Source organism: Sciurus carolinensis, chromosome 3 (genome assembly GCF_902686445.1).
Source record: "Sciurus carolinensis chromosome 3, mSciCar1.2, whole genome shotgun sequence".
Classification (NCBI taxonomy): domain Eukaryota; kingdom Metazoa; phylum Chordata; class Mammalia; order Rodentia; family Sciuridae; genus Sciurus; species Sciurus carolinensis.
The window spans coordinates 108,361,469-108,376,052 of record NC_062215.1 but is presented as its reverse complement, the minus strand read 5'-3'; the positions used below and the strand labels follow the sequence as shown (position 1 = coordinate 108,376,052).

General features: G+C 33.2%; 1 protein-coding gene across 5 annotated transcripts in view; it reads left to right on the top strand.

Annotated features, from left to right (window-relative positions):
- Acvr1c (activin A receptor type 1C) overlaps positions 1 to 14,584 on the top strand; it is a 77,860-nt gene that overhangs the window by 27,096 nt on the left and 36,180 nt on the right. For 4 of the 5 annotated variants that reach the window (XM_047547072.1, XM_047547069.1, XM_047547068.1 and 1 more), the window contains exon 2: positions 1,909 to 2,139. In XM_047547072.1, coding sequence (XP_047403028.1) covers positions 1,909 to 2,139 — 231 coding nt within the window. Of the gene's footprint in view, positions 1 to 1,908; positions 2,140 to 4,150; positions 4,261 to 14,584 lie in introns of those variants that run through there. The other variant, XM_047547070.1, reaches the window with a different exon arrangement.

The window sequence follows — 14,584 nt, the reverse complement described above, 5'->3', positions numbered from 1 at the left end:
GGCCAGAAATTGGGCTAGGGGCATTACATAGATTAACTGATTTATTCTTTACAGCAACACTATAAGGACATGTATTATCATTATTACTATTACCTTTCATATAATAAAATGGAAGCACAGAGGACCAAATAATGCCTAAGATTACAAAGCTAGTTTAGCCAGGATTTGAAGGCCTTTTTCAGATTGAAGTTGGAAAATGATGGAGAGATTCCACTGTTAGAAGATGGTGGGTTAGTGTATGCTCTCTATATGAACTCTCTTTTATGCAAGAAAAGTACCTTAACACATTTTCTAAATCACAAGATTTATTCATCTAGCTCTGTGGGATCCCAATCAGTATATAATATATAGTTCTACTGTAGCATATAACTATTGATAAAAGAGCATGTTTATTTACATTGATCAATATTTCAATTAATAAGTGTGCTGTTATGCTGGGTCCAATGTTGGTAACAAAATATTTTATTTGGGGATTGTATTTCCCTTAGGAAATATTTATATATAAATATTTTTACATATTTTCCTTAGGAAATATTTACTAAAATATGATCTGAACGGTATTTTATAATTCAAGAAAAATTAGCAAAAGAGGATAATAATAATTTGTAGCTCATTAATGTATAATTTGTTCTTCCATACGTACCCAGTTATAGGGGAATGTTACCCATCTTGCTCCCATATTGATATTTGAAGTTTAGTAGAAGTCATCACTTGTATACCAAATATTTTATGAATGTGAAATCAGCTCTAAATTGAGTGATTATCAGTTTAAAGTCTTTAATTTTATTTACAATGATTACATGGCAAAAATTTTGGGCATTTAGATAATTGTGGAGGGGCAGTTATGATTTACCAGAAAGTTCATCAAAGTAATACAGAAAACTTCTTTAGTGTTGTAGTATTTAGGAATAATCTTACTTAAGTAAAATTTGAATAAATTACTCACAATCACTGAATATTTCATATTGGCAAATATTTTACACCCAAACAAAGAAATAGTGTACCACTTCACACTTATCAGTTAGAGAGGGAGAGAGGAGAGAAAGAGAGAAGAGAGAGAGAGAGAGAGACAGAGAGAGAGAGACAGAGAGACAGAGAGAGATTGAGATTGTAGCAAAGGGAACATTGAGGTGTATGTGGACATGAACAGATTAATTTGACAATGTCTGATTTTTGAAAATTTTATTGTTAAAGATATATTAAATTCTACCGGTGATGTTCTTTTCTTTATGGAGGAGAGGTTTGCTTAGAAAGAATTGCCTGAAGGTCATGGTCTGTGTTCAAATAAATCCCATTCTAAGATGTATGTGTTTCTTAGTGAAGAGGGGGAAGTATAAGACTTCATCAATGCCTTAAAACTACTTTGACAATATCAATAATGTTAAAATGTCACAGAATATAAAGAATTACAAGCATTTTTTGAGATATAAATTTCTATGCTTAGTTCTGTGTATTGCAAATACATTTAAAGGGTTAAAGAGGAAAAGGTAAGTAAACACAACACTCTGGTTTGTTTGGCTACACAGCTGCCATAACCACATTTTAATGTTCTGTGAGTGATGCTGGACAGCTCCCCGTTGCTGTGATACTGTTTCCTAGCATTTCATAGGAGCTATTGGCTTAGGAATAAACTGATGGAGCTTCAGAAAGATTTAGAGCATGGATGATGAAAATATAGGACTGGCTGAACAAATTCACAAACACTAGCAATAGGAAATGATAATTGGGCAGTGTATTTAACAAAACACAATACTGAGAGAGTGTAAAAGTAGAGCATGTACTTATCAAGTATTGTTTATTTAAGCCCTTCTTTAATTTTCATTAAGGCTGAATTTCTATCCTTAAGTAAAACAAAAGAACTTTGTATGATCACTTGCATTTTAAAGCTATTTGCCTTACTCTTTCCAGGATTGAAGTGTGTATGTCTTTTGTGTGACTCTTCAAACTTTACCTGCCAAACAGAAGGAGCATGTTGGGCCTCGGTCATGCTAACCAATGGAAAAGAACAGGTGATCAAATCCTGTGTCTCCCTCCCAGAGTTAAATGCTCAAGTCTTCTGCCATAGTTCCAACAATGTTACCAAAACTGAATGTTGCTTCACAGATTTTTGCAACAACATAACACTGCACCTTCCAACAGGTAAGAGGTTTATCTGTTTTCATTTCAATTTTCATTTTATTCTTGGGAAACTATAAACAGTGGAAATCAAACTGTCTTATGTTTCTTTAAGAAAATCTGCTTCACTTTTTTGTTCTTGACTGATAAAATTCTCTAGAGTCCAGTTGAGGTTGATTTTCTTAAAAAACATTGCATATTACTGTCAAAACATTGACACTGGCATAGGCATTTTTTAAAAAAATTTGTCCACATAAATTGTATTTTTTGAAGCATGTAATGGACCTAAAATGAAATATAAGTTTTTATGAATTCTTCTAAAGGAAAATAATTGAGGAAATTTGATATGTATTCCAAGAAAAAAAAAAACAGACAAAGGAAAGAAAACAATGAGCACAAATCTAATCTCTGATGAAAAATAGATTACTAGTCTAGCCCTAGTGGAAGTGAGGATGGACAGAGAACATTTGGGGATAATGGAAATGCAGTGGTGGTTTCATGGTCATATGTATGTGTCAAATTCACCAAACTTTACATATAACATGTATGTATTTTATTATATGGAGATTATGCCTCACTGAAGTGGATTTTCAAAGAAAGACTGGTTTTTGACTGAATTTAAGGGTAGAACATGGACTTAGATAGGATTCATTGTAAGTACGTAAGCAAAGTTCATAGTTAGATTGGGAAGGACCTACATTTTAGGTGCTTTAAGTACCTTTAATTTTTTCAGCCACATAGGAAGTATCTTGTCTTCTAATACCTTTTGTTACAAAGTACTGTCTTGTACCCATACTGACTGGCAAAACATGGTCTTGTGGATAATTCATTATTGAGATAACATATTAAAAAGACCCTTGACATAGCTGCTGAAAGGACTTCCCTCCACATTCTCTTAATCTTTTGTACTTGGTTATGTATAAGATCAGCAGAAAAGAACTAAAAAAATAGAAAAAGCATTCCATATTCATGGATCAAAAAATTCAATACTGTTAACATGAGTATTCCCTCCAAATTAATCTATATATTCAACTCAATCTAAGCAACTAATCTTTGACCTACAGAGAAACTGAGTAAAAAACATTCACAAAGAAAAATGTCCATGATAGATCTCAGAGGACCCCCAAAGAAGGAAATCTATGGAATGTGAGGCAGAGAGAATAGGGTAATCTAAAAACCAAGATTGCAAGTAGCTTTAAGGAATGAAATGGGCCAAGCATAACTTTTGAGGTAGTATATATAAGATAATAACTAAGAGCAGTGTTTCCTAAGAGTGAGACAAATACCAGGAGTGGTACAGGAAAGGATTTTAAGAATTTTTAAGCTGAATGGGGGTGGTGAACAAACATGATATTGAATTTGATATGTGTATACTGAAATGCGTACTGAAATACTGCATTGAACCCCATTAATATGTGCAATTAATATTTATGAATCAAAAATTTATAGATATTTGAAAAATGAACATTAAACAATATTGAATTACATAATGATTTCTTCTCTAATTCTTAGTTTTTCTGATTTTTGTATCAAGATGTCTCATTTCCTGCTAGTTTGTCTTTAATATTTCATTCTTATCTCTTTTAAGCAGAGAGAAAACATAAAATATCTAACTGGAATGCAGTAACATTGATGGTTTATTTAGTTATCTTTTATTCACAGCAAGCAAATTTTAAATTTGTGGTAATGATATTGTTTCTGTATAAAATAAATGTTTTCAGTTAAAAATCAGTTTATAAAAATTCTATAGTGGTTAATCAATATGGTGATTGAAATAAATCTATTGATAACTGATCTATTTTCTATCATTGTAGATTAAATTATTTCCTTTAGAGTTTCACATGAAAGGAGTCATTATGGAACACATTAAAGGGGTTTAGGGGGTTTGGCTTTCTTTACTCTGCATAATGTTTTTGGGAGTAACCCATGTTGGCTGTATCAGTAGCTTTTTTATTTTTTAAATGCTCAGTAATACCTGATTATTTGAGTATATTATGATTTTTTAAAATCTGTTCATCTGTTGATGGGTATTCAGGTTGTTTCCATTTGTGGACTGTTATGAACATTCATTTACCAGTCTTTGGAGAATGTTTTCGTTTCTTTTGGAAAATAACCTGAGTAGAATTGTGGCATCATATGGAAAGGGTATGTTTAACTTTATAAATATAACCTCCTAAATAGTTTTCAAACTGCCTGTGCCATTTTACATCCCCAATAGAAATGTATGATAACTTCAGTTAGTCCATACTCTTGCTAACCTTTGGTATACTCAATTCTTTTGATACTGTCTTTCATGTGGCTGTGTAGTGGTATTATATTTGATTTTCATTTATGTTTTTCTGATGAATAATGATGTTAAATTATTTTTATGGGCACATCAGTCATTTGTGTCTCTTCCTTTACAAAGTGTCTATTTAAGTGCCTATTGAAATCAGGTTATTTATCTTGTTATGATTGAATTGCATGAGTTTGTTATATATTCTGATACAAGTTACTATCATATATATTTATTGTTAATATTTTCTCCCATTCTATGAATTGTCATTTTATTTTCTTGAAGGTGTTTTTCATAGAGCAGGAGATCAAACATTTGATGAGTATGATTTATCTTTTATTGTTATTATTATTATTGTTTTATATCCTGAGAAATCTTTGTCTGTCCAAAAGTTATACATATTTTCTTTTAGACATTTTAACATTTCAGTTCTTACATTTGGATTTGTGTTCAGTTTTAACTTGTGTATAATAACACACATTTTTATTGTTTTATTTTTATGGATATGAAGGTGTTTCGGGATGATTAATTGAAAAGTCTATCCTTTCCCCGTTAGCACTTTATTTGAAAATAAAGTGACCATATCTATATGGATATATTTCTGACCTCTTAATATTGTTCAGTTTTTCTGTATGTTTTATGCCACTATTGAGCCATCTGGATTATTGTAGCATTATGGCAAATATTGAAATCAGATTGTGTGACCCCTCCAACTTTATTATTTTTTAAAAATTAATTTGACAATTGTAAGTTCTTTGTATTTTTGTTGAAATTTTAGAATTCGCTTGAATATTTCTAGACAAACACACGCTGAGATTTGGACTAGATTAAACTGAAACATAGATTAATTTGAAAAGAATAGTTACATTAACAATTTTGAATTTTTTGATCCATGAACATGGAATGTTTTTGTATTTTCTTAGTTCTTCAGTTACTCTTCATGGTATTTTGTAGTTATCACCTAACAGGTCTTATACATATTTCATTAAATTTGTCATGTTTTGGGATACTATTGTGAATGGTATTTTTAATATTTTAATTTCAAAATGTTAATTGTTGCTATATGAAATAATTTTGTATTTTAATCATACATTCTGAGATTGAGAAAATAAATTAGTTCTAATACTTGTGTTTTAAAGATTCTTTGATATTTTCTAAATGCACATTCATCTTATCAGTGAACACAGGTTTTCTTTGATCTCCATTCTGATCAGTATTCATTTTGATTGCCTTTCTTGCCTTTTTGTACTGCTTGAGACCTCCAATATGATGCTCAATAGGAGTGGGTGAGAGTGAAGATTCTTGCCTTTATCCTGGTCCTACGAAGAATGCATTCAGTCTCTTACCATTAAGTATGATGTTAACTATAGGGTGTCTATGTCTATTATCAATTGAGGGAATTTGCTGTTATTTCTAAGTTGATGAAATTTTTCTTAAATCTTGAATGGAAAGTAAATTTTTTCAAGCATTTTCACAAATTTATGGAAGTTAGCATGTTGTTTCTTCTTCAGTATGTTGATGTTATGGATTATAATAATTGCGTTATAAACATTTTTTATAATATGAATGATATGTTAAGAATCAATAGATGGGCCCAAATCTCTACCATGTCAGCTTAGGAACTGACTTCCTTAATAAGATTCCTAAAGCACAAAAAGTAAAATTAAGAATCAATAAATAGGATAGACTTAAACTAAAAAGCTTCTCAGCAAAGGAAACAATAATGAGAAGAGAGAGCTTACAGAATGGGAGAAACTCCTTACCACAGTCTCCAGGATATATAAGGAACTCAAAAAACTTAACACCAAAAAACAAAAACAAAAACAAAAAAACAAATAACCCAATCATTAATGGGCTAAGGAACTGAACAGACACTTCACAGAAGAATAAATACAATTGATCAACAAACATTAAAAAATATTCATCATCTCTAGCAATTAGAGAAATACAAATTAAAATTATACTGAGATTTCATCTCACTTCAGTCAGAATGGCAATTATCAAAAATACAAGCCACAATAAATGTTGGTGAGGATGTGGGGGAAAAAGAAATATACATTGCTGGTGGGACTACAAATTGGTGCAACCACTATGGAAAGCAGTATGCAGATTCCATAGAAAACTTGGACTAGAACTATCATTTGACCAAGCTATCCCACTCCTCAGTTTATACCCAAAGGTGTGGGGGTCTCTCAGCCACATCCAAGTGTATGAGAAAAGAGTTAACTACCAGAGAATGATGTTGGCTATAAATCAATCAATTACCCATAAACTTATTTAATCAACAAACACACACAAAAGCCAATACTCCTTTTCAATGAGAGATGGTGTGATGTACCAGCTCTGGCCTCTCACAACATGGAGTAGCCCAACTCTCTTTTATTTATAGACACACAGGTAAAGGGACCTGGAATGGGAGGAGCTTCTTCTGCGATGTACAGGATGGGGTGTGGTTAGGGAGTCATTTTCTCAGGGAAACTAGACGGGGAACCACTCCCATATAGCACCACATACTTACGTGGCTGCTAGTTCCTGGAAGCCAGGCCTGTGTCCCATGGCTCAACCTCGTCTGATTCTGCTAGCTAAGGATGGCTTCCCACACAAAGGACTTAAAATCAGCATACTACAGTCATGCAGTCACATCAATGTTTATAGCAGCTCAGTTCACAATAACTAAACTATGGAACCAACCTAGATGCCCTTCAATGGATGAATGGATAAAGAAATTGTGGTATATCCACACAATGGAATATTACTCAGCATTAGAGAAGAATAGAATTATGGCATTTGCAGGTAAATGAATGGAACTAGAGAATATCATGCTAAGTGAAATAAGCCAATCCCAAAAAACCAAAGGCCGAATGTTTTCTCTGATGAACCAATACTGATCCATAATGGAGGTGGGGAGTAAGGAAGAATGAAAGAACTTTGGATTGTGCAGAGGGGAGTGAGGGGAGAGGTGGGCTGTTGGGGATGAGAAGGACAGCAGAATGAGACAGACATTATTACCCTACATGCATGTATGATTACATTACTGGTGTGACTCAGCACAATGTACAGCTAGAGGAATGAGAAGTTACAGTGTACAGTGTATCAAAATGTATTCTACTGTCATGTATAATCAATTAGAACAAATAAAAAAGGAAAAAAAAAAGATATGAATGATATGTATTGTATCATTAATACAATGATTAATGATACAGCCACTAATTAATGTCTATAAGAAATACTACATGACATTTCATTGAACTCAAACTTCCTGACTTAAAGTAAGAATTTGTATGTTTAATGACATTTTTTGGTAAACAGACATTAAACTACAAGGACAGCATGTGCTAAGTGCAGTCATCTCTTGTGGGACTGTTCTCTCTGTGAGGCAGTGCCGGATGGTTATTAGCTGTATTAGGAACAGCAGTTATTTGAAGAAGAGTTGGAACCTCCAGGCTGAGCATTCACACAGTCAGTGCCAATAGCTTCTCTATTTCCTTGTCATCAGATAGAGCAATTGATATCTCCTGCTTTGCCTAGTCGGGAGAAATCAATGTGATGTCAATTTCAGATGTAATAATCTATGTGTGAAATATGGAGGAGAACTCCAAAAACCAAATTATGTGATATTTCTGCACTACTTGAGAGTCGGCATTGTGTTCATTGGCAAATCAGTAAAAGAAAAAGTCAGGTGGTGATCAGAAGAGGTTGAGCAAACTCTGGGGCTTCCTTTTGTGGCTCCAGCTGAAAGCTAAGTGGGTCCTTGCCTACCTGGCTCTTTCATCCATCTCCTCAGACCATGGGGTCATTTCTGGATAGGTGACTTGATATAAGTGCAGTCTATCAGTCTTGTCATGTTTAGGTCTTAGATCCTGTTTGCAATGATCTGACACTTGCTTTGTTTCTTTGTGACAAAATTTCTACCTTAAATACAGCTCGTGCCTCCCCTATGCCAAACCCTAGCTGCTGGCACCTTAGTAACTCAGCAATTTCAGAACTGCTGGCACTTACCTTTGCCCTCTGGAAAATTCTCTTAGGTGTTTGCTGCTAATTTATAAAACCTTAGTGGCTTCCATACAGGTTTTGATTGTGACACATAGAAAGAAATGCATTCTACTTGATTTCCCCCACCCACATGCATAATGAAACAAGATTTTCACAAAGCATACTTACCTTGAAAATGTGTGAGGTGCTTTGAATCTTGCCATTTCATTAAATAAAAATGCTAGTCAGATCCCACTAATAGGTTTGTTCACAGTTCAAGAAACAGTACTTTAATTGATATTTAAAATGTAGTAGTTTTAAATGGGAGCAAGGACATTTATGACTTTAATTTGCTAGTATAAAAACTATTTAAAATTTAGTTATGATTTTAATTTCACATAGTTTCTTTTTAAATGACCTTTAAAAACTTCTTGCTATTCATTTTAAATACTAAAATGGATTAAATTTAAGTGAAATTAATTCAGATTATTATGAGTAAAATTTAATTTAGATCACATTGAATTCATTTATTTGCCCTTAAAAAACACCTTCTTGTTTGATACTACATGTGTTTAATTTTTAGGAAATAATCATTTTATTTGCTAGAAGTAATTTATTTTGCTAGTAATATACTATTAGAATAAAACTTGCCTCTTCCCTGAACCTTTGATGTCAAGGAATAAATGATCTTCTAAGTTCAACTGGTTATCACAAACAGTATTTTTTAAATGTTAAAACAATCCTTTATTTGACTGGTATTTCAAGTTCATGTCTACAAACAACAAATATACTATTATTTCTACAAAACATTTATAGGACTGAATATTTTAAAATTAAATATAGATTATGCAAATCAGTTAAACAAGAGAAACCTCTATGTTTTATAGAGCTTACCATAATTTCCTCTACATGTTTATTTTTAGACCAGATAAGAAGAGTTTTCTTCAATTCTGGCAATATCTGCCCAACTTTCAGGATGCTAGGCTCTTCTTTGGGACTCTAGCCCCCTTCATCTAGCGCTGTCAGACTTTGTTTCTTGCATGGTCACAACATGAGCAGGATTGTCCTCTCTCAGCTTCCTCTAAGATGAGGAGAGAAGCTGTTTTTGGGGGTTGGGGGAAGAATCATCTTCAGAAATGAAGATATATCCTTAACTATTCAAGAATATTTTCATTTCAAAAGGAAAAGAGATATTTGCATAAATTAGTATGTGCTGTGGGAAGAATCAGGTTGAATGAAAGAGTCCCACTCTCTGTGGAGGACATTTGGGATGTTTGTCCCTGCAGTGGGTTCTGTCTGTGAGCCCTGTAATCTGTTCCCCTCACTTCTCCTCACAGTGCCTTTACATATTTGGTATTAATTTGTTTTTCTGTCTCTATCCTCTATTTCTTTCAAACTCTTTTGTTCCTATTTTTTAATCTTTGAATCTCTGATACTTTCAATATCTACCATTTCTGAGACTTTCATATTGCTCTTTTAGATTCTGCTGACTCATATTCTTGCTGGTTTCTTTCCTTGGAAGGTTTTTGATTTTTTTTTAAGTTGTGAGCTTGTGTTTTTGTGGCCCTTATCTGAGGGAATTTTGAAGCCTGTATTTAAAATGTGTTCCTTCAGAGAAGATTTTTGTTGGCCTTTGTCAAATGTGTCTGTGGATTTACTGAGCCCAATCCATTCAATGTTGGGATTAGGTCTTTGGGACCAGTATGTAGAGTGAATCCTGGCTCTAAGCTTGCCTGTATGGTACATAACTGTGGTGAGGAACTCTCAGAGAGAAATGTTTATCTTCCTTTGCTCTACCCAAAGCCAAGGTTGAGACAGAGGAGGGCACACTTTGTCTCTCTGTGGAACACCTTTTGTTCTGTCTTGTTTTCAAGGAGATACCATTCATAGTTGCCTGAATTGGTAAGGATCTCTGTCCTGATCTTTCACTGTTTCAGGAACCATCCTGATTTTGTAAACCAAGCACTTGGCCCTAAGATCTGGCAGATATTGCCAGGGCAAATGCCACCCCTGTGCTCAGGCACCTCTCTGCATTTGCACCGTCTTTGTGGTTGCTGAGCAATTCATTTATTTTTTTCCACCCGCTTAATCATAAAATAGAAAAAAATTTTTTTCATTTATATTTTATTTAGCATTTTCATGTGTACCAAAAGGATTTCTATGGACATCTAAAGTGTAACTTGGCAAAAGTGTAAATTCTAGGATGGTTTATTTTTGAAATGATACTGGCATAATTATCTATCCATCTGGAAGAACACAGGGTTGTACCACAGTGTCATACCATATACAAAAATAAATTGCAGCTTGATTAAATATCTAATTGTGACATATAAAACAATTTAAATGTCAGAGGAAAATTTAGAAAAAAAGATTTTTATGACTTTATAGTATGGAAGCTGTTCTTAAATAAGACAGGAAACTCACTGCTATAAAAGGAAAAGAGATAAAATTGACTACATGAAAATGAAAATAATAATGGATGATAAAAGAGAACACAAATAAAACCAAGAGATAAATTAAATATTGGGTAGAAATATTTATAGTATATGTAACTGGGGAAAGTTAACTGTTTTAAAAGACAGAGAGAGAGAGAGAGAGAGAGAGACAGAGAGACAGAGAGAGAGAGAGACTAGAGAGCGATAAGAGGAGAGGAGGGAGAGGGTGGGTATTAAATGAAAAAGTGAGCAAAGGACACAAATTTTGCAGAAAAGAAAACCCAAGGTGGTCAAGTATTGAAACGATGTGCAACCTCAGGAAGAACTGGAAGAGAAATTAAAACAATGACTTACTATTAGATTGGCAAGATTAAAAAGATGATGTATTAGGGTGTTTTCAACTAAAAGCATAGGAAAATTAGATAACATCGTCTTCAATAATAAAAGAATTCACTGACTCACATGATGAGAAATCTGGAAACATTCTCAATGTCACCATCCTACTTCCAGGTTTCTTTCTGCCAGTATTGTACACCTCATTGTTTACAGCTTGATGATTTAACTTTCTGATATTTTTCTCTGATTCTTTTTTCCTCATATGGAGCTGTTTTTACTAATGATATAAGTTTGGGATTTTGTTCTTTGGGGGCTCAAGTTTCAAGGCAAACTCAATTTGATTTGCCCAAGTTAGGTAGTCTAAAAGAAACTCCCCATGTTTACTTGAGATGCCAAAGGTCTCATTTCTTACTGCAAATTTCAACCACAAATAAACTGTTCTCTTTCTGACCACAAGTGGGGGTTTTGGGCTTATTACAAATAAATAAGTAAATGGAAGCAATAATAGAAAAACAATAATTTGTCCTGAGGACCTGTGAACAAACATGGGCCGGCTATCATGCAGACTTTAAGACTGTGTTTCTGCTGCTTGGGTAGTGCAGGACTCTCCAGATAAATACTTTCTTTAATTTAGTTAGAGTCACTAAGGGGACCCTAACTGCCTGTCAGAAGAAAGTACAAACACTCTCTGGAGGAAGACACTTTGGGGGTGAGAGAAGAATGGAGGAACTTTAGATTAGATTACATAAAGGAAAACGAGAGGGGCAGGTATGAAAAATGGTGGACTGAGACAGACATCATTAACCTATGTATATATATGATTACACGAACGTTATGAATCTATATCTGGCACAACAATAGAAATGAAATTATATACCCCATTTGTGTACAGTGAATCAAAATGCAGTCTGTAAAAAATAAAAAAAAATAAAAAGATGGGCCTCAAAGAGACACAGCAAACATACTCTGAAGGATATGATTGGTACATAGTGCAGACTAACCAAGCACTCCAAAAGGAGCTGAGTAAGAGCCAACAGAAAAGAGCACACACCAGAAGAAATGATGGTTTCATAGGTTGTGGTTAACAGACAAAATTTACAGACCATGTAGGCTTTTAAATTTAAGGGAATAAAAGGCAAACTTGAATATAGTTTTTGGAGAATAGGAAACCATGAGAAAGTGATCTAGCAGATGTGAACAGTAACAGAAGAACACTCCTTCAAATTAAAAAAAAATAACTAAAAACTGCAGTAATGGATTTGACAACACTGGTATAATAACAATTGAAGGGAGAATTAGGAATCTGAAATACAAGTCAGAAGAAGTTATTTTATGTGCAGTATGTAGAGAACATATAATGGAAAATATGAAGAGGATAACAAACAGGAAGATGTAAAATGTATCATCTGCTTTTGTGTAGTCCAAAAGAGAGGAGGCAAAAATTGGGCAAACATGTTTATGTGCAGAGATAACAGTTCAGAATTTTCCAGAATTGATGAAGTATGCCAGTCCAGAAATCTCAGAAATTTAACGAAAATCAAGAGGACAAATACAAAGACATCCAAATCTTAACACCTCATTGTAAAGCTGTAGAACACCAAAGCAAAGAGAGAACCTAAGAGTTACAGAGAACAAAGGTAAATCAAATTCAAAAGAGCTACAGTAGGACTGACATCTTATTAATATTAAAAGTAAAAAGAAAAAGTGAAATTATATCTTCCATGTTTGGAAAACAAATAACAAAATTCGGTATGCAGTAAAATTATCTTTAAAGCATGAATGTAAAGCAAAGACAATTTTGAAGTAATACAGGAATTACAGTGTGCATAAAATAAAGAAATATAGTGATCAAGGAGTATAGGAATTTCCAAAGGATGCACTTCAGGCATAAAGAAAGTAACGCCAAAATTCTGACATTAAGGAGGAATGAAAATCAAATTAACTATGTGGCTGATTTTAAAGACTCTCCATCAATAATAAAGTCTTATGATTGTTTAAAAAATAATATCGGTGATCATTGAATATAGAAATAACACACTATATATGTCAGGAGATGTAAATGGAGTTAAAATGTTCACAGGGCCTACTTTGGTCTAGGAGGAAAGTAAAGATATTGCATTAAGCATTATTTCAAATTTGTGCCTACTTATAAAAGAATAGGAAGTGAGAATGTTCTCTATAATCTGAAACAGGAAAAAAAATGGAATGATGGAAACCATACAACATGAGTCAAGAAAAAAGAGAAAAGGAAGCACACATCAGACACGACAAAAAGAAAGCAACCAATATATGTCTTTAATAATTAAATGTAGGGCCTGGGGTTGTGGCTCAGTAGTAATGCGCCCACCTAGCCATGTGAAGAACTGGGTTCGAGTCCCAGCACCACATAAAAATAAATAAACAAAAGGCGTTGTATCCATCTACAACTAAAATATATTTAAGAAAAAATAATAATAATTAAACGTAAATACATTAATGTAAATAGACTACACAAAGATTACCGAAATGGAAAAAAACTAACTCAATTACATGTTGTTTGAAAGTATATATCTAACATGAAAGTTTATAGAAATATTTAAATTATTGCAATAGAGAAGATATATCTTATACTTCAAACAAATAAAAGTGTTGGGTTACTCATATTAACAGCCGACAAAATAAAATTTAATGCAAAAAAATTACTAGAGCCAGGGTGTATAGCTCAGTGGTGCAGCATGTGTTTAGTGTGCACTTCCCAGCATCAAAAAAGTTCATTTTATGTGTACTTAAGAACACAGACTGAAAATTAAATAAAGTGTTGTGGATCAGTAAGGAGAAATAGAGAAGTCTACAATCTCAGAGTGAGATTTTATAAGTAGCACTGTCCTGATAATTGATAGATATTTTTCTCATCTTAGGACATTAAAGAACTTAAATCTTAAAGCAGGCAGTGAAAACATATTCCTTTAAATAAAATTTCAAAGCCCAAGAGGTTCTACTAGAAAATTATGCTAAACTTCCAGGAACAGATCATTTTTATATAAATTCTTCCAAAGCTTGTGTAAGTATAAAATATTTCATAATTCATTTAATGTATAACTTTAATATCAAAAGCCAAAAAAGGCAGTAGAAAAAAAGAAAAATTATGGCATGCTCACTCATGAACATGTATGCAGTTATCCAAAATTTGACCAGGAACCATATAGGAGTCTGAGATCCTATGGGATTACAGAAACCATAGTTGAAATTTACCCAAGGAGATAAAGATACAGTCAAATATAATGATAAAAACAAAGACAAATAATTATTCCTAAATGAGGATAAAGGTTGTGATCGTGTGGAGGTATTTCAGAGTGGAGATGGGGGAGTAAGTAGGTTATGAATTGTGGTTTATAATTATTTATTACATTCTACCTAAATGTTATATGCACTTTACTGTACATTTATTATATTTCACAACAAAAAGTAAAAC